This window comes from Giraffa tippelskirchi, chromosome 5, assembly GCF_054371585.1.
Source record: "Giraffa tippelskirchi isolate mGirTip1 chromosome 5, T2T-mGirTip1v1.2.pri, whole genome shotgun sequence".
Lineage (NCBI taxonomy): Eukaryota > Metazoa > Chordata > Mammalia > Artiodactyla > Giraffidae > Giraffa > Giraffa tippelskirchi.
Genome location: NC_137279.1, coordinates 82,981,094 through 83,007,266, shown reverse-complemented (window position 1 = coordinate 83,007,266; position 26,173 = coordinate 82,981,094). Strand labels below are relative to the sequence as shown.

Below are 26,173 nucleotides of genomic sequence, written 5' to 3'. Positions count from 1 at the left end.
CTTATGCTCCTTCTACATTGGTTTCCCTATCTCTGTGAAATGAGAAAGAAAGAACTGAAGTCCTATCTGTCTAAGCTGTATCAGTTTCTCCATAAGTCAATGTGTGGATGAAAAGTGAAAAGTTTAATCCATCACCTAGGCGTCCCAAACATCTAGCTGTTGCAGGTTATAGGACCCAGCTGGCTGCCATGTTGGAGTCTTGACTTGTTGGGATCTATACTTAGGTCTCGGTTTTATATTGCTCACTGTGTTTTGTTTTGTGTATGTCTTATATAGATCATTAAATAGTCAAATATTTTCTTAAATAAATATGCTAAAAATATTTACTAATATGCTTTGCCTCCTTACTAACCTTTAAGCTTTGTAAGGATAGAAGTTGTATCCTTATCTTTATGGCATCCCTTAGCAGGGCCTCTTTCCCGTCGATGTTCAGGAAAGGTTTGTTGAATTGAGTAATTTCTGATGCCTGGTGGATAAAGTCCCATCTGTTAAGGAGGCATCTGAAGTCCTTCCCCGTCCACACAGCCATAATTTAATTTCACAGCCTTGGCTCAGCAACTCCCCAACCCCTTTCCCCCTGCCTCTAGTGTTCAGCCACAATAGGCGTCTTCCTCCTGCACTCTGTGTTCTACACTAATTATTTCCTCTTTCTGGATTGTCCTTCCCTGTATTCCTGGCATTCTTTGCATCTTTCAAGGACCCGATTAAATATCACCTCCACCATGATGTCATTCCTAATCCTCTTCTCACTTTGCCTCTATGGAACTCTGCACACACCCTTGTTAAAAGTCCAATTATATCATAATGATCTATTTACAAATCTTTCCTCACCAGCTAGAATTATGCTCTGTGGGAAAAGATTAATTATTTCCAGAACCTAGTGAGGCAAGAAAATATGTGACTCTAAAATAGTATTTTATTTCACTGCAGGAGGATTAAGCAAAGGAAAAAGAGTGAAGATTCAGGACATGGCGAGGGGGGAATGTCTTGATTGAAAACATAATTAAGAAAAGCTTCTTCTAGTGTTATTCAATAAAAAGGGATCCCTGGCTTGATTACGAGAAGGAAAAGGGTGGGAGAATACATAGGCGTCCTAGTAATGTTAACAGAAGACCCAAGAGAAACCACTGCAAGTTGTGTCAGGACCGTGACAGCTGTGAAAAAGGGAAAGACGGCATGGACCATGGTGATGGGTACACCAGAATAACGTCCAACACCAGATGGGTTCCTTAACCTTAAGTCTTCAGCTACACTGACCTTGTCCAAGACCCAAGACTATAATATGGCCATGGGTTTGGAGAGAGAAATCCAGCCTAAGGAAAAAGGGACTGAAACTAGATGTAGGTTGCATATAGAAAATAAGACATATATGCTTCTTATAAAGCTGAGATTTCAAACTAAAATTCATGCTCACTATTCCAGACTAGTGATGACACAGCAATGGTTCTGAAAAAGTTTGTCTTAACTTAAATGTTGAATGGATGAATGAATAAATTTATCAATATTTAGATTTGCCATGCAATTGCTGAACTTTTTATGGTAGATTTAACCGGTATTTAATTGTTGGAGTTTGAGGGAATGATAAATAACATCATTGGTTTTGTTTCTCAAGTTTGTAACTAATTTGCAAATATTACAAAGGAATCAGCCATATGGAGATTTTTTTAAAAAATCAGCTTTATTGGTCAATCTAGCTGAAGGGTGAGGCTTAGATCTGTAGCCACATTCAGGATCCCTAACACAATCCCTTTGAATGGAATAGTTCCCTAAACTGCATTTCTGTTCCAGGACCTTCCACATGGATGAACGAAGAACACCTAAGGCTGAGTTCAGGCCACCGAGGCACCAAAGACCCACAAACTCAGCAGGGCTGGTCCACACATGCTCAGCTCCTTTCCTCAAACCATCAATCAGAAACTTTATCCGACTCCTTCAGGATAAGCAAATTGGAGAGGACAGAAGAGGTCAGCGGTGTTTCTCTAGGGAAACATGTTTCTCTTCATAGAAACATGAGACAAGGGCAATGAAGTTTCCTCTCTAAATCAATACATAGTATGTTACTGGCATGATGTATGATATGTGATCACTCAGCTCCAGTTGGCCTCTCAAATGCCTTAATCCTCTCCTAATCCTATTAGGAGGCCTCCAGTCAGGCCTATCTGTTCAAGGATCTAATGGGACAGACCTGATGCCTTAGGTGTCTTCCTGTCCTTTTTCCTACTTCAGAGCAGGAACAGACTTCCTTAGAGTAATAGCTTAGCCTGCTGTTTTCTGCTTTCTCCTTGAGATTATAGAAAATGGTTGGAAGAAGCATTCTGTGTATCATAGGAAATGAAAAGAGCATTTTGGTTTTCTTCAGCTCTCATGTCTCCTAGATCCCCGACACAGACACAAAACCATTCTCAGGATTTGTCCAAATTATAGCCTAGGGCTAGGATTGAGAAAATATCTGATCAGCTGGGAGTGTGACTTCCAGTCAAACCTCCTCATAAATATGTATGTATATGCAAGAAGTGGAAGCTGTAACAGATTTTCTTTTCTTGGGCTCCAAAATCACTGCCAATGGCGACTACAGCCATGAAATTAGACTTTCCTGGCAGCTCAGTCAGTAAAGAATCTGCCTGCAGTGCAGGAGACCTGGGTTTGATCCTTGGGTTGAGAAGATCCCCTGGAGAAGGAAATGGCAAACCACTCCAGAATCTTTCCCAGGAAAATCCCATGGACAGAGGATCCTGGTCGGCTGCAGTCTATGGGGTCACAAAGAGTTGGGCACGACTGAGTGACTAACATTCACTGCTTCTTGGAAAGAAAGCTGTGACAAACCTAGACAGTGGATTAAAAAGCAGAAACATCACTTTGCAGACAAAGGTCCATATAAGTCAAAGTTATAGTTTCTCCAGTAGCCATGTACGGATGTGAGAGTTGGATCATAAGGAAAGCTGAGCACCAAAGAATTGATGCTTTTGAATTGTGGTGCTGGAGAAGACTTTTGAGAGTCTGTTGGACTGCAAGGAGATCAAATCAGTCACTCCTAAAGAAAATCAACCCTGAATATTCATTGTAAGGACAATGCTGAAGCTGAAGCTCCAGTACTTTGGCCACCTGATGGGAAGATCCAACTCATTGGAAAAGACCCTGATGCTGGGAAAGATTTAAGGCAAAAGGAGAAGGGGGTGGCAGAGGATGAAATGATTAGATAGCATCACCAACTCAATGAACTTGAGCAAACTCTGGGAGATTGTGGAGGACAGAGGAGTCTGGTGTGCTACAGTCCATGTGGTCTCAGTCGGATATGACTCAGTGACTGAACAACAATATGTATATGTGTATATATACAATGTACATACATATGTGTATATAAATAATGTTACATATGTGTATGTAAATAATATATATGTGAAAACATTGAAAATGAATATATAATATGTAATATATATAATATATATATATATAAATGATTTGTACAGTTGCACTGGTGGCCAAAACTGGGATATGTAGGAAACAGTGTATAGAACTGCCTGTTCATTCTCCTTCAGGAGGCTAAGTAATCTGCACAAGTTCCACATTGGTTGTAGATGCCCAGGTAAATGTATTTAATAAGATAGAGAAGTTTGTGATAAAAGTGATTAAGTAGATAAACCACACTGATGTCCACAAGAGGACCCAGCTCCAAAGTTGGTGCTTTTTAGATCATCTGTATCTTCTAAAATCACAAAATGATTCTTTTACTCTCTGTCTGCCTTGCCTCAGTTGACTCTCATTACCTGGGGAGTCTGAACATTTCATTTTTTATCCACAGGAGAGGAACAAAACAGGCCTAGATTGCTTTCTAACTGGGTTAGGACTAGATTGATCTCTGAGTCAAAAAAAAATACAGAACACCAGTAACTTAAAGAAAGAAGTTTATTTTTCTCTCACATATGCATTAGGGCATAGATAGTTCAGGGTTAAAATGGCAGCATGGCTCTCAGATGTCCTCAGGAATTCAGGTTCCTTCTACCTTATTGTGTTACCATGTGTGGCCTCCATTCACAAATTCACCTCATGACCTCAAGATGGTTGCTTTAGTTCCAGCCGTCACATTACATCCCAGCCAGGAAGAAGAAAGTGACACAAAAGAAGAGGGGAAGGGCACATGGCAGCTGTCTTTTAAGGAAATTACCTCAAAGGTGTCATGTGATACTTCTGCTTATCTCATTGGTCAAGATTTAGTCAAATGAACACAATTAGCTGCACTGGAGTTTGAGAAATGTAGACTTTATTCCAAGTTAACTTGTACCAGCTAAAAATGGAAGGTATCGCTTTAGGAAAGAATAGATTAAGGGGAATGACTAGCAGCCTTAGCTACACCTTGAAATAGGATGTCTTTGATCTGTGTTAGGAAATCACTAGCAACAAGCTACTGTTGCCAACAGCTTCACCATCAACCTCATTCAGTGCCTTAGTCAATCCTCCACTCCAAGCAGAATGGCCTTTGTGCATCTGTACTTGTACATGCCTTGCATCCTTTCCTCTGTACCTACTCTGGTCCTTTTTAGAATGTCCTCTCTCTTGCTACTTTTCTAAATTCTACCCATCTTTGAAGGCTCAGTGGAAGTCCCATATTCCTGGTAAAGCCTCTTCTCGCCTCCCCATTTCCCAGTAACCTCATTCTCTTCAAAATGCCCAAAGCAAAAAAAAAAAAAATGCCCAAAGCGCATATTACCTGACCCCTCACATATATAGGCATTTATGTTGAATCTACCTGATGTAAAGAGCCAACTTATTGGAAAAGACCCTGATGTTGGGAAAGATTGAGGGCAGGAGGAGAAGGGAGCCACAGAGAATGAGATAGTTGGATGGCATCACTGACTCAATGGACATGAGTTTGAGTAAATTCCTAGAGATAGTGAAGGACAGGGAAGGCTGGTGTGCTGCAGTCCCTGGGGTGGCAAAGAGTCAGACATGACTTAGCGAATAAACAACAACAACAATGTTGAGTTAGTGTGTACATCTTTTACTTTCAACTAGTCTCCTGGCAGGAGGAAAGATATCATAATTCTCTATACCTCTCACCATCCCTGGCATGCATGTACTTCTAAATTTGTGTATCTTGACACTTAGAAGTCAGGGTTGGGGGAACAGCAAAAAACTGAAAGCCAGAAGGAATGAATTAGAAACCATACTCTGATCCTAACTAACTACAACCTTGGGCTTAATTTCTCTGAGCTATAGGTTTCTTATCAATAAAAGGAAGGAATACCAGCCAAGGCTAACCCAGAGGTTGTGACAAGGACAACACACACCCTTTCTATAACGTCAAACACTACACAAATTGTAGGTAAGTAGGGATTCCCTAGTGGCTCAATGGTAAAGAAACTGCCTGCCAATGCAGGAGACGCGGGTTTGATCCCTGAGTCAGGAAGATCCCCTGGAGAAAGAAATGGAAACCACTCCAATATTCTTGCCTGGAAAATCCCTTGGACAGAGGAGCCAGGGAGGCTATAGTCTTTGGGGTCACAAAAGTGTTGGACATTACTTTGCAACTAAACAATAACAACAAAGCTTTTGTCAGGGCTTTCTGACTGCAAGCAACTGAAACCAACTCAGGCTAACTTGAGCAAAAAGGGTCTTTATTGGAAGATCAGAGAAGATTGCTCACAGAATCATAAGGTGTCCAGAACCCAGTCTTGGCAACAGATGGGCAGCAGGGCAACTCCAGGGTCCACTCGGCAGGAACTGTTTGGCCATCTTGTTGGGAGCACCTTCAGAAGTGAGCTAACTCTGAACAAGCTTCCAACTCTGTATGTCCCTGCTTCTTGGTTATAACAGTCTGGAGTCACCCTGATTTATAGTCCCACAGAGTCTACTCCATGCAGAAAGGTCAAAGCCCTGAAGGAAATCAAAGTGATGTTATCAGCAGAGTGAAAGAAGGTTGGGTGGCCAGAAAGTGCAAATGTCCACAATAGGCTTAATAAACAGTGTTGATTGACAGTGTCCACTCCTTTGACTCTGAAGACATTTTGCATTAAAGATAATATTAGCAACTTCTTTAGACTTTATCAGCAAACACCTTGGAGGGCATGAGTTCATCAGATTCTTTCCATCCATGGCAGTTAAAATATTAATGCCCTTATAGGAAGGAGATGCAGAACTACTTACTTGACGGGGGAGAGCACAAGGACAGATAAATAAAGTCACAGCTCCATCATCACTAGGTCACAGAACCATCTCTGACCTTCCTGACTAGGCCATGTCTCCCTGCTTTCTACTCTCTTACAGTTCTTGGTCTTCTTGGTGGCTCTTGGTACTGTATAAGTTAAATTATTACCATTTATGATTATTGGTTATTTCCTCCATTAAGTTGTAACCTCCACGAGAGCAGGGCCAATGTCTCTGCTCTTCTCTATTTCTATGAGCCATCCCAGAGCCTGGCACATTCTAGATGCTCAGTAAATACTTACTGAATGAATTAAATACCTGAATAAATAAGGTGCTCAAAGGGCCAGAGCAGTCAGTGACACAACTATCTAGGGAGGGTCATTCCCATCACAAATCAGGGGCAGGTTTCACCTTTTCCTTTCTAGGCACATGGGGCGATGGAGAAGGTTAAAAATAGTGGCAGATTAACTAATTCACCATCCACTAGGGGTTGGGCCACCCTAGTTGGGTTTTTTTTTTTTTTTTTTTTTTTGCTAAAATCTGCTGCTAAAGGGGAGAAGGCCCATCAGGCAGCAGGAGAAGTAATCCACAGCTTCTGGGAGAGGAAAAAGATAGTCTTCCTGTGATCCTCCATTAACTGTACTGATAACATCATGCTGACTGCTTTCAGGGCCATCCCTGCTGGGAGCATCCACCCAAATAGGAGCACTGCTCCCATGGATACCATGACCCCCAAGTGGTCCCTCTGTGGTTGCTTCCTGAGACAAGATACTAAGAAGCCCTCCTATTTGTACAGCATTTGTAGTCTACAAAGTGAAAATTGCTCAGTTGTGCCAACTCTTTGAGACCCCTTAGACTATACAGTCCATAGAATTCTCCAGGCCAAAATAATGGAGTGGGTAGCCTTTCTCTTCTCCAGCAGATCTTCCCGACCCAGGAATCAAACTGCATTGCAGGCGGATTCTTTACTAACGGAACTATCAGGAAAGCCCGTGGTCTACAAAAAGCTTTCCTAATTATCTCCTTTGATCTCACTATGACCAATCTATAAGACAGGCCCCATTTCACAGATGAAGAAATAAAGGCTCAGAGCCTTGCTTAAGGTTATTTAGGTAACTTTAAATATTGCACAAACTTCAAGGTTAGGGAATCTCCACATCATCCTTGTGTAGAGGGACTACATTTTTAGCATAAACATCTCAAGTTCTTTTTTTTGAGCCCTAAAGATAGCTCACTCCTTTTTGTCATTGAAATGTTGCAACATAATAAACAAAAGGATTAATGAAAGCAAGGTATTCATTTGGTTTTCATTCTAGTGAAATCATATCAGTTTGCAGGTCAACTTGGATTGACTGAATATATTTGTATTTGTATGTAAGGAGATGGAAGAGGGGAGAGAAGGAAAGAAACACTGATTTTACTTGAGGTTCAGTTAAAAATTTACTTTGTCTTTGAATTCGGAATTGACAAATTCATTCCACCTTGTTCCCATGTTTCATTCATGCTGGGTCAACTCAGAACTCTCCTACTCAGCCTGTGGATCTGGGCTCTCACTCTCATCTCAGCCCTAACACCTAAGCCCCAAGTGACAGATGACTGGAGAAGTCACCTATGACCTGACTGCTTCTCTTTGGGGGCCAGAGTTCTTGATGTCTCTTTGGAATTGGAATTTTATCTGCACGTGTCTGAAACACAAAACAAAACAAACCACTCCCCAACAACTGTTAAGTCAGGCTAGAAAAGACCCATGCTGAGATTGAAAGGAGTCCCGTTGGGGTGTGATCAGGAACCTCCCTCTCAGGGGAGCCAGTGTGTGTTTTTTCTTCTTCAGATGTGGTCTGACACTCCCAGGAGCCTTTCATCAGTGACCAAACTGTGCAAGCAGGGGCTGGCCCTGGCACAGCAGCTAACACACATGCCCAGTACAGCTCTTGACATGAGCTTTCTCACTTGTCCTCATCATCCTCTCTGCAGTAGCTAGTGAAAAGCACTGGGCCTGTCCTGTGGACTAGGGGTCAGAGGCTAAGCAGGGGTAAGTAACTTGCCCAGAGCCATGCAGTTAGTAAGGAGAGAAGCTAGATTTGGATCTAGACATATCCACTTTCAGCTGGAAGTGAGGAGAAGAGAAGACAGGATATAACCAATCCCCAGTTGAATCTTGGATGGAAAAGAGGTGCCCTTCTCACACAAACCCCCTCCCAGGCGTTTTATGTGAGCAAAAATTGAAATTTCTCTTGTGTTAGAGCTATTCTAAAATTGGGAGGGGTGGTCACAGCAGGTAGCATTAGTGCAGTTCCTCCACACAGGCAGGCATGCAACCCAGCACTGTGGACTTCTCTGAGGAAGCCTAGGCTGATGCTGAAGGATGAGTGGATGCCAAGGAGGCAAACATGAGGGGTGAAGGTCTTATGCCTAAGCTCTGTCTGGAAACTGGAGATGAAACCCAGGGTAGCCCAGTCAAGGGCAGTCTGAGACAGATGTTTCCTGGGTGGGCACCACCTGCCCACCAATTTCTCCTTCTAGACCCTCAGTGAGAACCAGAGCTAGCTTCTAACAGTGGGTGCATGAGCCAGGATGGGGGGTAGAAGGGTCTGAACAACTGCAGGGGGTGAAAGTGAAAGTTGTTCAGTCGTGTCCAACTCTTTGCGACCCTGTGGACTATACAGTCCATGGAATTCTCCAGGCCAGAATACTGGAGTGGGTAGACTTTCCCTTCTCCAGGGGATCTTCCCAACCCAGGGATCGAACCCAGGTCTCCTGCATTGCAGGTGGATTCTTTACCAGCTGAGCCACAAGAGAAGCCCAAGAATACTGGAGTGGGTAGAAAGAATATTCAAAACAATGCCACCTCTCCTCTGAGTATGTCTTATGGTCTTCCAGCCATACTGTTTCCTGACTTCTTTACTCTATAAGTAAAATCTTTGCCCATTCATACATCATATTTAAAATTGTTGAGGGTGTGGGGAGAATCCATCAAGGGAGACGCACTGTCTGTTGCTCTGACCCTGACCTGCCTGCAGTCCTGCATGAAAAATATTTCTCCTGCCTATGACTCTGCTCTGATTTCCAAGCAAATGCATATCACAAACTGCCCTGCCTTGAGTGAACTTGCTGGGAGGATGGAATGTTCCTAGTACCTCCTCCTAGAGAGGCGTATGTAAGGACTGAGGTCTCTGAGTCTATCTTGGCAGGAAGGTAAAAGCTGCTTTCTCCTTCTGTTTTACTGTCATCACTTGGTCAGGTTTTCCCTTCATGGGCAGCTTCAGCCACTGTTGACAAAACATCCAGGTCCCCCAGTCCCCTGCCAACCACCCCTGCCCCTAAATAAACACCAGCTCATTTGTAAGAGGTTTTTAATTTGATCTTGGTATGCCATTAAGGAGTGGAATAAGGATCTCTATTCATCTTCACTCACACAGTATCCACTACTTTTCTCTAACTGATCTTCACCATAGACGCCTGTGTAGTCATAGAGTGTCTGCACGATTTTCACTCAGCAGACAGGTTTAGATTTCTCGGTGGTTTGCATAAGTTATAAAAAAGAGCACAAAAATCATACAGCAGTGACTCTATCATAGGGAGCTGTGTTCCCTCTGGCCTTGTAGACAGTGATGGGGACAAGTAGCTGTGACCAAAGCTCTGATGACTGGTGACATCCCTAGGAGTGAGGCCAAGCCTGTCTCAGCCCCTCTCGGAGGAGTCCTCCGTCTTCCCCATCAACTTGTTCTGGTTTCTCAGGAGGCCTCCTAACACAGAAGGATCCCATCTTAGCACCACAATTGGTGGACAGGGTGTGGAACTGTCCCTGTGTACAATGGCAGCTGGGTCTTCTGTGCTCAGCAACTGGAAAGCAAGCCAGAAGGAGGAGCCCTGGGTTTCCACCAGGACCTCCTCTGCCTCTATGAGCTCCAAGAGGCTGTTAGCAAACAGAGCATCTGGACCATGGGTCAGCCAACTTTTCATGAAAAGAGCCAGATATTACAGATAGTAACTATTTCAGGCTTTCCAGCTCACATATATTCTGTTGCATATTCTTCTCCCCCCCCCCTTTTTTACAACTCTTTAAAAATATAAAAACTCTTCTTAGGAGGCAGGCCATAAAATACAGGCCTGCAGGCTGCAACTTCTGGTCTAAAATATGGTAATAACCTGTCCAACCCATTAGTCACAGCCTCCTCCCCATCGAAAGCCTCTCGTCCCCCTGGGCTGCCCTGATGTAGTATGTGCAGCACCGGCTTGTGGGGGATACTATGGCAGGCAGAGTTGCCCTCAGGCTCCTGCCCTATAGGCCCAGGTATCCTCCTTTGCCAAGTGGCTGGTTGGTTGGATTTTAAGCAAGTATAGATATTAGTCTCAACCCTGCTCATGTGTCCTGGGGTTGATTTAAGCCTCAGTGTCTCCCCAGTGAGGTAGGTAAATACTATCAGCCTCATTCCACACTTGCAGATGGTGAAGTTCAAGAGCAGAATTGACTGTCCTAGTCAATTCCCTAGTTGTGTGACTTCCCAACAGTCACATGTCAGAATTTCAAAGAAAGCCAAAGAGTCTAGGCTTTAAACTTCCTAAGAGTCTAGGTTTTAAACTTCCTAAGAGTCTAGGCTTTAAACTTCCTAATGATCAGGAATTGTTCTGTCCCCCCACAAGCCCAGTAATTGATTCCACCTCAAACAGAGCAAGAATCCACCAGTGAATACTGTCAGCCACACAGAGTAATTGCTTTCCAGACCTCAACGACACTCTCTGAAAACAGAATTAACTCAAGCACTCAAAGCTACGGGCCTCAGTGGAGCAGCGCTCTCTGCTCTGCCCAAAAGTCTCTTCAAACTCAAAATAAAGTTTATAAAAGTAAATTATCTCATTTTATAACTTAAGTGCATCAAGCATTTCCTTAAATATAGTTCACACTGAAAATAAAGTTACTTTTTGCTGTACAGTTGGTGTCTGTTATAATTAGGAATAAACTTTGATGATAAAGTATGAAAGGTTACACACTCACGCACACATCTATCTATCCGTCTGTCTGTCTATGGGTGTGTGGCTGGGTAGACATATGCACCTCTCGACAAGAGCTTCCCCCCAAAATGGTGGGAAGTTGTTAGGGGTCTCTAGTATCTAGTTTGCATGGAAATGCCTATATTAAAAGTCCCTGTCCTTAATGATAAACACATTTCCGTACCTAACACTAAGACTCTTATTAGAAACATTAAACTATGCAATCCATAATGTATTCAGTCTTTGGAAATGCCAAGCTACACCATATCATTATACAACAGCATCCCCAACAAAACTCCCACCCACCCCACCTCTTCCCTGCCTCCCCATACTAAAGCCAGTCGACCCCTCATATAATACAGTTGTTCCAGAATGGGAGCTGAGCCACAGAATTCAAGGGGAGGACTCAAGAGGTGAAGTAAGAATTCTGCATGGAGTACAGATGATCAATGGGGTTTCCCACTCTGGACTGCAGGGGCCCAGCTTCTGAGGTTGCTAGGAAACAGTCACCCAGGTTACTGAGGGAGGTGTCCTCACTATCCAGCTCGTGGAAGAGGGGCTCAGCACCTGAAACGGAGACGAGACACTGCTATGAAGGTCCGGAAGAAGGGGCTCATTCGACGCTGGGACATTCAGCTGAATTCGGCCCACGCGGTCTAAGCACACCGCCCTTTTCCCACTATGGTTAAGCCTTCTACGGGGTGCTGGGAAGGGGGAGCGGTGGGGATGAAAGGGGAGCTACACAGAAGAGTAGGAGGAGGCATAATCCCTGCCAGCAAAAGACCTCCTTAGAGGGCTTATGTCTAACGTGTAACAACTGAAAATAATATAAACTAGGATCTGACAAAGAGGTGCTAAACCGAGTGCAGCATAAGCAAATATCAGAATGTTTGGACATTGACGGTGGGGAGTGGGCAAGACCTAGCACCGTGGGCTGGAGAGACAGGCACAGTGCTTCTAGAGGACTCTGGCCACAGAAAAGGTTCTTGACGGAGGGAGGGTAAGAAAACAAACATCGACTCTGTGAATGATGCTCACGAAACCACTGGTGATAATACTTGTCCTTTCAAACAGCACAAGCATACTGAGTGCCAGCTGTTTCCCCAGATTTGTACTGCAAAGGAAAGGAAGGTTAGGTGTCCACACTCAACTAGTATAACCTTTGACAATGAAACTAGTAGGGCAAACTGAGGAAGAGCTGGGGGACCACTGTGACCAGAACCTTGAGGCGTGGACATTTTACCTCTGCTTCAAGTAAATGGGAGAGAGGAAAACTGCTGTTTATAAAACTTTTCATGTGGCTTTAATTATTCATTTTACTAAGGATTCATCACAGGAGAAATTTATGTAACAAGACCCCTGGGACTCTGAAAATGTATGAATTGGCAAAAAAACAAGAGCTATTTGTCCTGATTTTGCATAGCAGTGGAGTGAAGACAGGCATAGATGTGTCTTCTTAGGAAGCAAAGAGGATGGCAGTCACTGAGCACGCACATATATATCTACGTGTGTATGAATGAATGAGGTTAGTCAATGATGGCCCTGCAAGTGACTGGATCTTAATAAATATTAGCTGAACTTATCACAGGGAAAGATAGGGCTGATTTCAACAATATAGATAATTTTATAATGAAGGCAAAAAGTTGACAAAATCTGTGCACTGAGACATATATCTCTGATACTAACATTTTGAAGGCTTACTGAATAAAACTATTTTTACCTATCAGGGTTACTGATTACAGATTTCACAGTACAAGCAAATTCATTACATAGGCCATATACCTTCTCTGTATAAAAACCCAGTGGCCTATATTTGACTCTAAGATTGAACTTCAGCTTTTAACTCTAGAGCCTGCCCACTCCATCAGGGCATCCAGGCTCCAGCTGCTGTCCACTGGCTTCAGGAGCAAGCCAGGAAAGTGGGGGAATCTCAGCTTCCCCCAAACCCTGCCTTCATAGCAACCCCATTTTGGCTGCGGTAGGACTGGGACTTTACTTCACAAGTCAGCTGATGTTTTAGGAATTACATGAGAATATCTACTAGTGTCCATAATAGGAGAGTCCAATTAGAACCTTTGTTATCTGTGCTTTTCTATGTATTCTTCCTTATGTAAGAGTTTGTATAATTAAAGCCTCTGACTATATCACTGCTGATAATGCTTATGAACTTGTAAGCGTGGTGAAAGTGATAGTGTTAGTCGCTCAGTCCTGTCTGACTCTTTGCGACGCCAGGGAATGAAGCTCACCAGGCTCCTCTGTTCATGAAATTCTGCAGGCAAGAATACTGGAGTGGGTAGCCATTCCCTTCTCCAGGGGATCTTCTTGGCCCAGGAATCACACCTGGGTCCCATGCACTGCACGAGTGTGGTACCTGGCATGAAAGTGTGCCACAGCAAGGTAAGTGTGGTATGTATGTGCTTAACTGCTCAGTCACGTTTGACTCTTTGCGACCTCATAGACTGTAGCCTGCATGTAGCCAGACTGTATCTGGCATGCAATGGAAGACTTGGGAAGTTAAATCCCAACAAAAAGGTCTACAGTGAAAACACAACCTCCTTTTCAAACAAATAAAAAGCTTTGAAAAGGGAGAATAAATGGAAACATGACTCATGGATATGCATACTGGTCTTACTTCTGGAGCTATAGGTTATGTGATTCTAGCAGTATTTTGTGGGACACTTATTCTGCTTTGGAACTTTAATGAGCAACTAGGAACTGCATAGGGAGGGGAACTGGGAGGGGATGAAAAACTCACGCAAGCAAGCTGTGCGAGGTCCCTGCGGGGCTTGAGTCCCTCTTACCATAGGGATGCATGTGGTCTCCAGGCATCTGGGGTGGGGTGAGCCCCTGTCGGAAGGGATCTGAGCTGTAGACACTCTGCTCAATGGCCAGGAGCTGCTGTGGGGTGGGCAGAGCCGTGTAGGGGTTCATGATCCCTTCCATGCCAGCACTCCCGCCACCATTTGTCTGAGCTGTGGGACAAAGAAGACGATAAATAATTCTCCACGTGCAGCCCAGTATCTCACACTGAAGGTGGGGGAGGGCCTCTGAACAGGCTCTGAGCTTCACGTGCCCCACTGGCTGGTGACCGCACATGTTGTGTGGCCATGGCGACATCATTTTACTTTCCTCATTTATAGAAGGGAAGGGTTGAGGTGACATCAGTGGCTCCCAGCTTGTGCCCTACCAAGGGCCATCAGTGATTATGCTGAAGGATAGAGCTGGGAGATGAGTGTTGTACTTGGAAAGCTTCCTTGAACCATATCATTAAGACAAAGGCATTTGATGCTACACACAGGCTTGGCATCCAATGGAGTAGACACATCTAAAGATCCTTCCAGTGTTACCCCACTGGATCCTATCAGTCAAGTGGGGTTCATAGTATTGATCCAGGGAACCTTGTGGAACTGATATGAAGACTCCATGAGATGGTGTGTATGTGCTTTGGATCTGCACCTTGCTCTGCTGTGTACACAATTTTATCAGAAAAGGAGGACTCAGTTCCACATCCTGCTGTGGTTCTCTGAACATGGTTGCATTAACTCTCAGAGACTCTATTTCCACCTTCTTAAGTCTACGCTAGGAGCTGCCCATAGAATTCTTCAAAGTTCCAAGACTAGGAGGCTATGTTCTCATAATGCCATGATGCATTCTCCCTTTGAGCATGCTGGCCTATATGGAGTCAACTTGCTTGGCTCCTCCTGAAGCCCTGTCCAATCTGTGACCCTCTCTGAGGTCCACAGGATTGTGTGACAGGCCTATCAGACAGCGCTACCCACCCTAGGGATGCAAGACCGAGGTGCAGAGAGACAGAAAGGCAGGTCTCAGATCTCCAAACAGCACTGGACATAGAGCTGGGGCAAATTCAGGTCTTCTGACTAGCTTTGCTCCACCCTGCCCAGCTGCCCATGTTCTTGCTTGATTTTTCTACCAGAGCATCTCTCTTGTCATTGAGATACTATTTGGCCTCAAAGGTTAAGGAATAGAAAGAACTCTTGACTGGAAAAATCAAATTTTTGATGGAGCCTAGCTCCGGCATCAAGCATAAGGCAAGGTCCATGAAGGTAAGAAGCTCTGTTTAGGGGCCAGACAACCAATGTCACTTTCCACAGCCTTCCAAATGTGGTCCACAGGCCAGCAGGAATGAGAATTTATTAAAAATGCAGACTTTTCAGGCCCACCATAATCTCAAGAATCAGAATCTATACTTTACCAAATACCAGGTGGTTTCAGCACACCTTAAAGGGTAAGAATCCCTGCTCCAGGGCACAAACAGACCACTCAGGAAATTCTACTGGGCAGATGAGGCTGGGGGCATGTTCCTTTAAGAATGATATTGCTTTAATATAGTCATTCTTGCTTTTTTCCTTTTAACTTCATTAAAGGGTCCCACAGCTTGTCCTGTTTCATACTCTCCCCAATCCTCACATCACCCCTATTAAAAAACAACAACAAATGAAGGTACATTGGAGGTAAGGGCAAGTTAAGGCAGCATGACCAAGTGGGCCTTAGGGAGACAGGTTCCAGCCCAACTCCATCCTTAATTGATCTAGGACTGTGGTCCATCTTGCAGAGCCTCTGTTTGTTCATCTGTAAGATTGAAATATTAATAACTCCTCTGCTCACCTTGGGGGTTTGTGGCTGTGAGTCAGGTCAGCATGAGTGAGAGCAAAAGTACTCAACAAAGGAAGTTTATTTTTTTTCCCCACTATCATTATTTTTACTATTTCATACTATTTTGGAAAGGATTGTAAGTCACTGTGGTGTCTTCTATGAAACTGATTTGCCTAGAAGAAGGAGGGCCAGGCTGGATGAGAAACTGGGCATGTCTTTGACTCTGCAGGTAGGCCCCGACACAGGCCCAGATACCACAGCAGGATCTGGGCAAGGGGGCTTTGGATTAGGTTAGTGCCACCTCCAATCCACAGTTCTGGGCTTTCAGCCGGAGCCCTCTGCCCTCTCACAGTTCTCACGGTTTGGTCCTCCCTGGAAGGTGCCTTCTCCCAAGTGAGTGTGGACTGGGCTTCAGGGAGCCCAGAAATGTCATTCCAAGGGCAGTGTACTTGGAGGCCCTAGCAGGAGAGGCCTGGCCGTGGGGAGGTGCCAGCTTACCAGAGCTCAGCCTCTGGGTGTTCTGCTGATCTTGCTGCTGCTGCTGCTGCCGCCGGGCCAGCTTCTTCATCTAGAAAGGAGAGAACTCAGGATTAGAAGTCAGGGGGCCTGCAGCAGGTTCTCACAGGTAGGCCAGAGGGAATCGGCTCAGGGGGAAAGCAGAGGGACCCCTTTCCTAGCTTTTACTCAGGAGAGAATCCACGTTTCAGGAACGGCACCTTGAGCCTGATGCATGGCAGCTGAGGGATTTCTACACCACAGCCGTGGAAAGACAGCTGGCTAGGAAGCCAAGGGCAGCTACTCTTAGCAGGAACAGGGATGCCCTCTCAGCAGATAAACCTGCTGCTTATGGCATCACAGTTTAATGTGAGGTATAAGTGAGGGATGTACAGTCTGAAGCCCAGCTTAGATGTGCAGTAAGGCCCTGCTGACAGTTGAGATTTGGCATGAGCCAAGAGGCTATTCCACCCACTGGCCCTTGTGGCAGAGACTCCTATCAGGACATGCATGCCTTTAGGTAAGGAGCTTGTCTCCCAAAGCACCCTGTTAGCACACTAACTTCCCAGAAGGAACACATCAACCCAATCTTTCTCAAAGTGTCTTCTGGGGAACATTAGGGTTCCATGAGATTCTTGGTGTGTGTGTGTGTAGGGAAATTAGGCCTTCAGGTGGTTCTTGAGTGTGTGTGTGTGTGTGTATGTGTGCGTGCGTGTAGAGAACATTAGATTTTTTAAAAACTTCTTTACTGCAAGATTTCTCAGAACTTCGAATATGCTCCCTGCTTATGAATACATAGGCTATAGGTTCTCTAAACCTATTAAACTATGAAATTCTTTCATAGAAAAGACCATGGACTACACACCAGAAGCCTAGTCTGAGGAATTCAGTTAGGGAAATGGTATCTTAACCAATCACGATCAGCTAATGAGATATGAATCTATTGCCCACTTAAGATTAGAGGTCTAGAGAAATGGGCCACTAACACATGCGTGTGTGTATGTGTATGTGTGTGTGTGTGTGTGCTCAGTCATATCCAACCCTTTGCAACACCCTGGACTGTAGCCCACCAGGCTCCTCTGTCCATGGAGTTTTCCAGGCAAGAATACTGGAGTGGGTCACCATTTCCTCCTTCAGGGAATCTTCCCAATCCAGAGATCAAATCCACATCTCCTGCATCTCCTACATTGGCAGGCAGATTCTTTACCACTGTGCCACCTGGAAGCCCAACACATGCATGTGTACAGGTAGGAAAATAAATAAGTGAAGGTCTAAGATAAGTGAAAGACCATGGCAGGGATATGCAAACCTTGGTAGGATCCAGAAGACAATATGATGATATAACAGGGATAGGTGGGGCACTAGGAAAGGTGAGTTAGGACATCCATTCCATGTGCCATAATGTTGTCTTAGACCAATCATATGGGTGCTATGCTGGTTTCCCTCTGAAATTTCAAAGGAACTCTGGCATCTGGATTAAATGAATAGGAATTAAAGAACCTGCTTTTACCAAAAGACACAGAAAGGTATTTCTTCATGAAAATGATTGATAGTCATAGTCACGAGGAAAATAACAGCATCCCACTAGAACAAATGCCCTTCTGCAAGTATGCAGTGGCTGAAATGACTGCTCATCATAGACTTTCTGAATTGAGAGAACTAGTCTATCCAATGAATTGAAGTTAGAAAATTTGCGGGCGAGTACAACATTCTACTATTATTTCAGGAAACCGGCCACACAGAGACAGAAGTAAGAAGCACATTACCTTAGCTCTCTGGTTCTGGAACCACACCTGAACCACACGGACGCTCAGCCCTGTCTCTGCAGCCAGGGTCTCCCTCACCTTAAAAATATGTAACATTAGAAATATGGAAATATTGGTATGTCAGAGTAGAAGGCAGAACACTTCCTGTGCAGTGCACAGGAAGCCCAACAGGCCACATCTTATGTAGGAGCTGGTGAATATTCAATGTTCAGCAAAATCCCAAAAGAGCATTGCTTCCCTTCAGTTGGAGAGACAGTCCTTCCCCAGGTGAATGAAGAGAAGAAGACGCATTCATTTAGGTTTGCATTTTAAGAAGTGTTCCTGGGCTTCTCACCCTCTGGAACCTGGGCCTTCAGGTGGTTCTTGGATACTAGCAAAATCTATGTTTGTGTTTTAGCTGTATGCCAAGTATATGCCATAACCTACTTAAGGAGCACTGAGGGTGAAAAATCACTTTGCAAAAACAAGTGGTTCTCTCTTGCTCTCTTTTCCTATTTTAATTCACTGACTTAAATGTTTGGTTTTGTCCCTTATAGCTCTAGGTCACTTTGGGTGTCTCGGGAATATTCATATTTACAGCGAGCTCTCAAAAAAGATAAGACAAGAGCCATCTGGGATCTGACAGGGCAAGGCAGGCCACACTGAGGTGGGTACATGGACGGGGTCTACGAATCGACAGGACAATCAAGGTCCCTCTCGTGAAGAGAGGGGTTTAAAAGTCTGCCCTTCGTACAGGCACATGGTGAGGGACTGGCCAGAAGGGAAGGGGGAAGAGGCACAGATCTCCCAAGAGTGGCCCTGAGACACACTGGCCCCTCACAGTTAGATTCTGAGCAGGAGATTGGACTTAGGAGCTCCTTGAGTAAACATATAAATAGAGCAAGCTGGAGGCCTTGGGAAGCATTTACCTTTGTCATGGCACTCAGGCTCAAGCTTAGGAGAAATGGGATGATTACAGCAGATTTTTAAAGCACATCCTTCTGCTAAGCCAACTTAAACAGCAGTGTACCCAGGAGCCCACGGGCACCTGCAGAAACCCTATCCATCCTTCAGAGGCCCCGCTTGGAAGCCACCTGCTCCACAAAGCCTCGCCTGATTTCCCAGACACCAGGGACTTTTCCCTTCTTTCAGCTCCAGGCTGCCCCTCTGTCTTGGCCCTCAGAACTTTCTCCCCAGTGTCCCAGTGCACATCTCCTCCCTGCTGGTGGCCCAGAGCCAGGCACTGGGCACAGGCACACAGAAGCTGGGGGTCTAGTACATGTAGAACAAGTAAGCTGATGAGGGAAGTGGGAATTGGCCCTTGTGCAGGCCTGCTTTGGGGCTCACTTTCTACCAGCTCTTTCTGCTGGAACTTATGGGGCAGTGAGGTCAGGGAAAGAAAGCATTCTGCAGTTGAAACTTCAAGAGTCAGAAGTGGTGGGAGGACGTATTATGGTTCAGCAAATAACCATCCTCCCCACTCCTGAATGGGTGTGTGCTTCCCCTGCACTCACAGCGGGCTTACCCACGTGACTTGCTGTGGCCCATGGACTGTTACTGGATGTGAAGTGAGTGATCTCCATGGAGATCCACTGGGCATGCCCAGTGGAACTCAGCCTCTTGCCTTCTGCCATCGTCAGGAGACCCACGTGCCCCAGGTGGCTGCTGCTCCTTTGGCCTGGACCCTTTAATGACAGACATGTGGGGCAGACCTGAACCTGAACCCAGCTGGGCCCCAGCCAACCCACAGCCTAGCAGTAGGAAATAAATGTTTGTTGGAGCCGCTAAGATTTTGTTTGTTACTGCAGCAAAACCTGATTCCTACAGAGAGGGAGAGAGGGAAAACAATGCTAAAAATTTTTAAATGTCTTTCCTCTATGAATTTCAATTCAAGAACCTTTCTTTTCTTATTTTTGTTGCATAAAAGACAGTACCTGGTATGGCAGAGTCAATAAATGGTGGGTACTTAATAAGTAAATGCAGCTTTTTGTGACAGAGACTACTAATTGTCCCCAAAATGAATTCTCTCTTTCTTCCTCTTAGCAACTGAATTCTTAAGTGTTAGGAATTTATATGGATACCCAGATGGACTCATTTCCCAGGTCCCTTTGTAATCATTGGATTAAATTCTAGCCAACACATGAGAATGATGCAAAAAATCCCAGGGTGTGTATGTCCTTTAAAAAGCAACTGCTTGCCCCCCACCCCCTGCCCTACTCCCTCTTTTTCCACCATAGTAGCTGCAAAAAATGGTGACATCTGGAGCAGTCCCTTAGATCCATGTGATGAAACAGAGTTTCTCGGCCAACCTTGTGTTGCTCACCTCTGGACTATGATGTGAGAGCAACATGAACTCTTATCTCATTAAGTCACTGTATTTTTTTTACATATATGTTCACAGCAGCCCTGTCTGTAACAGCCCCAAACTGGAAACAACCCACATACCCATCAACAGGTAAATGGACAAACAACCCATGGCATACCCATGGAATACCATGCAACAACAAAAATGGGTGAATTGCAACATGGATGAATGCCAAAATCACCACCTTAAGCAGAACAAACTGGACCAAAAAAAGAACATATGTTACAGCCCACTGTATTTTTCCTCTATTGTAACATCTTGACCTATACCCCAACTGGAACCCCTTATTATTCTCTCCATTGCTCTCCATGAAATGAAAGGTAAGAGGAAGTACCAGTTGGAATGGTGCATGCCCAAAAGCAAAAGGAGATTCTACCACTGTCCCAGCCACAGCTACAGGGATCCCTGGAGCCTCCAATGGGGCTCAAGGCCACCCGCCCAGACTGTCTGAACAGCACTCCCCACCCTGACCCCCCAGGTGCCCATTGACACCCCAGAGGAGTCCAGGGTACACACAGAGGAGAGGAGCCTTATCCCCTTTCTTCCCTTCTTCCCCTCTGTACCTTCCTGCACGGCTTGGAGGATACTTCAAACGAGGCCTTGAATGCTCTCCTCTGTTGAGTTGTCAATATGGTTCTGGGACGTTTGGGGCGCTTATGGTCCTTGCTGTCCTCAGAGGCTCCTTTCCCTGCCCCGTGGGCTGACTTGCAAACACTTTCCTCATCATCACTTTTCCCTGAAAGAAGCAGGAGTAATGTGTTGAGTTCCTCAAGGCTGCTACCTGGAGTTGTATGTTACTCCATAATAAGACACTCAGGTCCACGTTCTGAAGATGACTTAAGATATGAATGCAACAACCTGTGTGGTATTGATCCCAAAGCCCCCAGGAAGAGGCCAAGGAAAAACTTCTGAAACTTGGAGACAGGAACCAGGAAGTCCACCATCACAGCTCAGGACTTCCTCCCAGGACGTTCTCCTAGCTCCACATTTACCAGCTGTGTGGCCTTGAACAAGTGACTTAACTCTCTGTGGATCAATTTCCTTCTCTGTAAAATCGGGATAGAGGAGAACACTTCACTGAGGTTATTTGAGGATTAAATGAGGTTACCAAGAAAGCATTCAGAAGGCTGATGAGCACATAATAAATGCCCAGTAAGCATTGGTTATTAGTATAATAACAGTTTGTGTAGTTTTATTGACCCGGATAAGTTATATATAACTTCTAGATACTATGTCTGAAATACTAGCCACTGCCAGGAGGTAAAAAACAATACTGTTTAAAAGGCCACAGAAGACCAGCATAAAACTACGCGCAGAGACAGATAAAAGGCAATTAGTCAAAACTGCCTGTCTATAAAATAAATAATTCTCTAGTAAAGTAACTATTTATGTGTTTATTTCAATTTTATCAGCAGTGATCAATACAAGGAGTAACTTGAAGGAAATAAAGCCTCTAGTATATATGACATTCATTCCCAGGCTATCTTCTGCATCCCACAGATTTCACACTTCTGAGAAAATGCTTCCAGAATCTAGGAAATACCCCTGTGAGAGAGATTCCTTCCTACTTTTGGCATTAAAAGCCACAGGCAGTTGTGTGCTCACATTACCCTAATAAGACCCTCATTTCTCTCTGGGTCCTTACACAGCTCAGCTGCCCTCTTTCCTCCAGGAGAAACCTTTGTCCCAAGAGCTTCCTCGGCTCTAGCCCCCTCATTCTGGTCCCCTTCTGGCCACTTCAAGAAATCCAGGATGAGGGGACCCACTGGGTGTGAGCTCCACATCCTAGTTCTTCATCCCACCCTCCTCTGGGAAGAGATGCTTTTTTGCATACCATGTTTGAGTTTAGACTTAGTTTAATCCTACTTTTTGACTCTGCTAGAGCCAAAAAACCTTATTTTTATCTGAAAGGCAATGGCTAGGATGCTTTCCTCTATGAACTTTTAGACATACCATCTGAATGTGAAGGAAGATGAACCTGTGAGTTTCTTGGTGGCATGACCCTTGCAATGTAACTGACCAGGGTCTGACACAGGCAGACCTGGATCTCCATCCAGCTCTGTCCTCTTGTTTTAAGTTCAACCCTGTTTAAGGGATGTCCTGAACTGAGCCTGCCCTGGAGACAAGAATACCCAAAGCAATTGACACAGAGGCACAGAGGAGGCTTTTATTAGATGTTATGGGAAGGACATCTTTTCCTCTCTGCCTCACTCCCTATGAGAGTACAAATGATAAAACCTAAAAGGTGGATGAAGGTGAGATTAAAGAAGAATCCTCATGACAAGGATTGGCCACTCTGGCCTCTTCAATTCTTAGGCTTCTTTTCCCAAGGGAGAATTCAGCAAGCTGATCTAAGTCAGATGTAAGGAGTTTTAGAATCTTTCTAGAAGGAGGTTTTCAGAATGGCAAGAAAAAAACAAGCATGTAAGAACTAAAAGCCTTGGGGAACTAAGAAGTTCCCACAAGGAGAGAAAAGGTAGAAAAAAGGAGGCCATTGATGGTGCAGATTCATCCTTGCTGGGCCCTACATCCTGCTGCTCAGAGACTCCCAAAATTCAGTCTTTTGTGAAGCCAATCAAAAGATGCTCCTCGGATACTGTTGATGCTTTGGGTACTATTTCTGAGGCAATGTGGCTGACACCCCGTGCCAAGTATTGTGCAGATCTCCTGCAAGGCAGATGACTACAAGGTTACTGAGTCTGGAACAAAGGAGTGAGCAATCCAAAGCACAGAACTGATTTTAAAATGCAATTGTATCACCTTCAGAAACTACATGTCTTATACCTGTTTTGTCCATAAAATGGTATTTGCAAATGTCTTACAGAGTCAGTCTGGTTCTTTTATAGTCACATAGCTTGATGCAAATGCCTATTGATGACTAGGATGATGCAATTATTGAAAATTCAAAATCTAAAATAATGCTAGGTTCCATGATAACGGCTCATATATGCTGACACCATTCAGAAGAGCAAGATGGCACCATGTCCACAAGCATGGACTCTGGAGCCATAGGAACTCGGGTTTTAATTCTGGCCTTGCTGGTGATGATGTGTGAGTCTCAAGAAATTCCCAAGACTCAATTTTCTTATTGGAGAAAGTAACAGTGTTGTTAGAATTAAATGAGATGATATATATAAAGGGTTTAGCACTGTCTAGGTATGATAGGTACGTAGTAAATCATCATCATCATCATTTCAAAGGACGTGTTCTTAATCTGATATCCATGTTTTCTCTTATTAACAGTTGCACATTGATGGGAGTCTGAGTTATGGTTTTAAGTGTGAGCAGACTCTCTTTGCAGACATGACCCTAGCTTGCACTGTGAGTTGGTTTTATAGAAAGTGAGTGTGCGAGTGCTTGTGAGGAGGAAGAGAGAGGGAGAGGGGATCAGGGCTGGTTCCAGAAGGAAGATGTGATGGGCCCCAGAAGTGGTTAGCTGGGGCCCCTGACGTCTGTGTACTCTGGACTCACCCCTGCTAAGGCACGTGCACATTTCCCAAGATTCCATCATGGAACAGCCAGGAGGAGGGCAAAAAGAACCATCTCCTAAGGCAGCCTTTGGTGCCCATTTTTGGAGGACGTAAAGAACATCACAAGCAGCTGCTCACTAATTCTCTCTACATCCCTGAGAGGAGAGATGGAAACATTTGTTTTCAGAAGAGGAGGAAAAGGAGGACGGGCAGAGGGAGGATGAGATTAAGATCTAACCCTGGAGTGTCTCTATCATTTTTGTGGTGCATTTTCTCCCTTTGATTCCTCCTTGTTGCTGTTCAATCTTTCTCTTCTGTCTCCTAAGGGGCCCCATTTTGCCTTCCAAGAAACACTAGATGATCTTACAGAGCCGGTATCTGTAAACTTTTTTTGTAAAAGACCAGGGAGTAAAACATTTTATTCTTTGCAGGTCTTACGGTCTCTATTGCAACCACTCAACTCTGCCATTGTAGCATGAATGCAGCACAGACAGGATGAAGAGGCATGGCTGGGTTCCAATAAAAGTATTTCCCAAACAGGCACCCGGCCAGACTTGGCCTGCATATCATAGTTTGCTGACCCCTGCCCTGGACCGCTCCTGACCTGTTCTCCGTCAAAACGTACATATCCTGTGCTCCAGGCTCTCAGGCTCTGACTCTGGAGCAGGAAGCACTGTTCAACACTGAGGAGTTAGTGATTGCCATAGTTTGATGTGTCCTCTGGCACAGTCAGCAGTGTACAGACATGGAACAGGAAATGCCTCCAACCAAACATTCACCACTGTGAAATTTCAGGTGTCTTGGCAGATCTGAGCAAGAGAGAGTCTGAAGACGGAGGAACGGAGAGCCTCTGGGCATCTCCCAAAATGCAGACAGATGTCGTGACCCAGCTGCCAAGGGGAATGCAGACCATCGCTGGCTTCAGCCTGCCAGGTGGTGAACATGCACGTAACAGTGCCCTCTGACTCTTTTGAGGGATTTCCAGGCCACTTCTGGGATGTTAACACAGGCTCTTGCCTCCTCCTCCATCAGGAGAGGGCTGCCTGACTGATGACAACTTCTCCATCAAAGTACGCAGTGCCTAAAATATACACTTATTGATTTGTCCAAGGGAAAGGAAAGTTCTAAACGAGCCAGGAGATTTCTCACTGGGCCAGCAGGAGTACCATAGAGCAGAAGATGAAGAAAAACCTTCTAACAGCAGAGACGTCACGGGAGCGGAGGGAGGGGTGGCCCCTCTGCCTCGCCAGAGGCTCCCACACCCAGATGCAGGCCAGAGCGATCCCTCATAATTTAAGCTGACACCCCTCAGCGGAGATGAAAGGAACACCACTTGCTGTCTCCAACAATAAATGTCAGCATCCCTGGAGGCCATTTAGACACAAACGCAGCATAAATCTGACTCCTAGAGGGAAAGTCCAGAGATTAAGTCTCCACACACAGCCTACCAGGCTGAAATGAATTTGCTTGGCACAAAGTTGGAGCATGTTTCTCAGGGCCTTTCTTCCCGCTTTCTTGTAAAAAAGAAAATCTGGAATGGCTCAGGGGCTATAGCTTCCCTTTGCCTGGTCCTCCCACTCGTTCGTGACATAAGCAATGGCAGATGAAAGAACAGCCGTGGTTTATGACTCTGAGACAGCCTGTACTACCTGTGGGGCCTCCCAGATTCATTTCAGGTTTTTGGAAAAATCCCAACGGCCCATAAACTGGGCAAGAGATATTAGAGCTTGGCCCAGGAGGCGAGGGTGAGGGAGGGGGACCAGAGACCCTCAAGTGAGGGAAGGGAGAGGCAGGAACAGGGCTCAGATGCTCCCCTCGTGATGGTCCTCATAAATGTCCTTCAGGCAGGGGAGAAGAGGAAGGCTCTGGGACTTGTGGTGAGTGGAGGGGGAGGGAAAGAAGCAAGGGAGGAATTTATGAGGACAAAATATATAGGAAACTATTTCAGTCGCTGCCCTGTGCTAGAGGATCAGAATTCCACTCTCTCTGAGCATAGATGCAAGACAGCATTTCACATTCAAGAGGCAGGAGGTAAATCTCTCTAGAATAATGACATCCCTGCAGCTACAGTTTGAAACTGCCTTATACAGAGTCCTTCAAGGAGGTCTCAATGCAGACCCAAATCAAGTTTCTGTAGATTTGCCTTGGACTTTGCATCAGCATCCACTCAGCATTTATTGTGGGCTCCTGTGTTAGGCACTGCAGAAGGACAGTTCTGGGCTACAGAGATGATGGAGATTCGGCCTCTGCTCTTACAGATCCCAGATTAACAGAGGAGAATGATCAAGGGCCAAAATAACAACTCTGCTTACAGGAGCTGGAGGAGGGGGCTGGGAACGCGACAGAAGACA

At 45.0% G+C, this 26,173-nt stretch overlaps 1 protein-coding gene and 1 long non-coding RNA gene across 4 annotated transcripts in view; one reads left to right on the top strand and one right to left on the bottom strand.

Moving 5' to 3' along the window:
* Positions 1–5,593: 5,593 nt before the first annotated feature.
* The window catches only part of LMX1A (LIM homeobox transcription factor 1 alpha), a 172,006-nt gene continuing 151,426 nt past the window's right edge, over positions 5,594–26,173 (bottom strand). For 2 of the 3 annotated variants that reach the window (XM_081486015.1, XM_081486016.1), the window contains exons 4-8: positions 20,916–21,088; positions 18,009–18,086; positions 16,246–16,315; positions 13,935–14,105; positions 9,481–11,700 (exon numbers count right to left, since the gene is read on the bottom strand). In XM_081486015.1, coding sequence (XP_081342141.1) covers positions 11,540–11,700; positions 13,935–14,105; positions 16,246–16,315; positions 18,009–18,086; positions 20,916–21,088 — 653 coding nt within the window. In that variant the 3' untranslated portion in view covers positions 9,481–11,539. Of the gene's footprint in view, positions 5,872–9,480; positions 11,701–13,934; positions 14,106–16,245; positions 16,316–18,008; positions 18,087–20,915; positions 21,089–26,173 lie in introns of those variants that run through there. The other variant, XM_081486017.1, reaches the window with a different exon arrangement.
* LOC145504712 (uncharacterized) lies at positions 16,648–24,365 on the top strand. Its single transcript, XR_014052450.1, has 3 exons — positions 16,648–16,762; positions 18,545–18,654; positions 24,254–24,365. It is a non-coding gene; the product is annotated as an uncharacterized LOC145504712 (long non-coding RNA).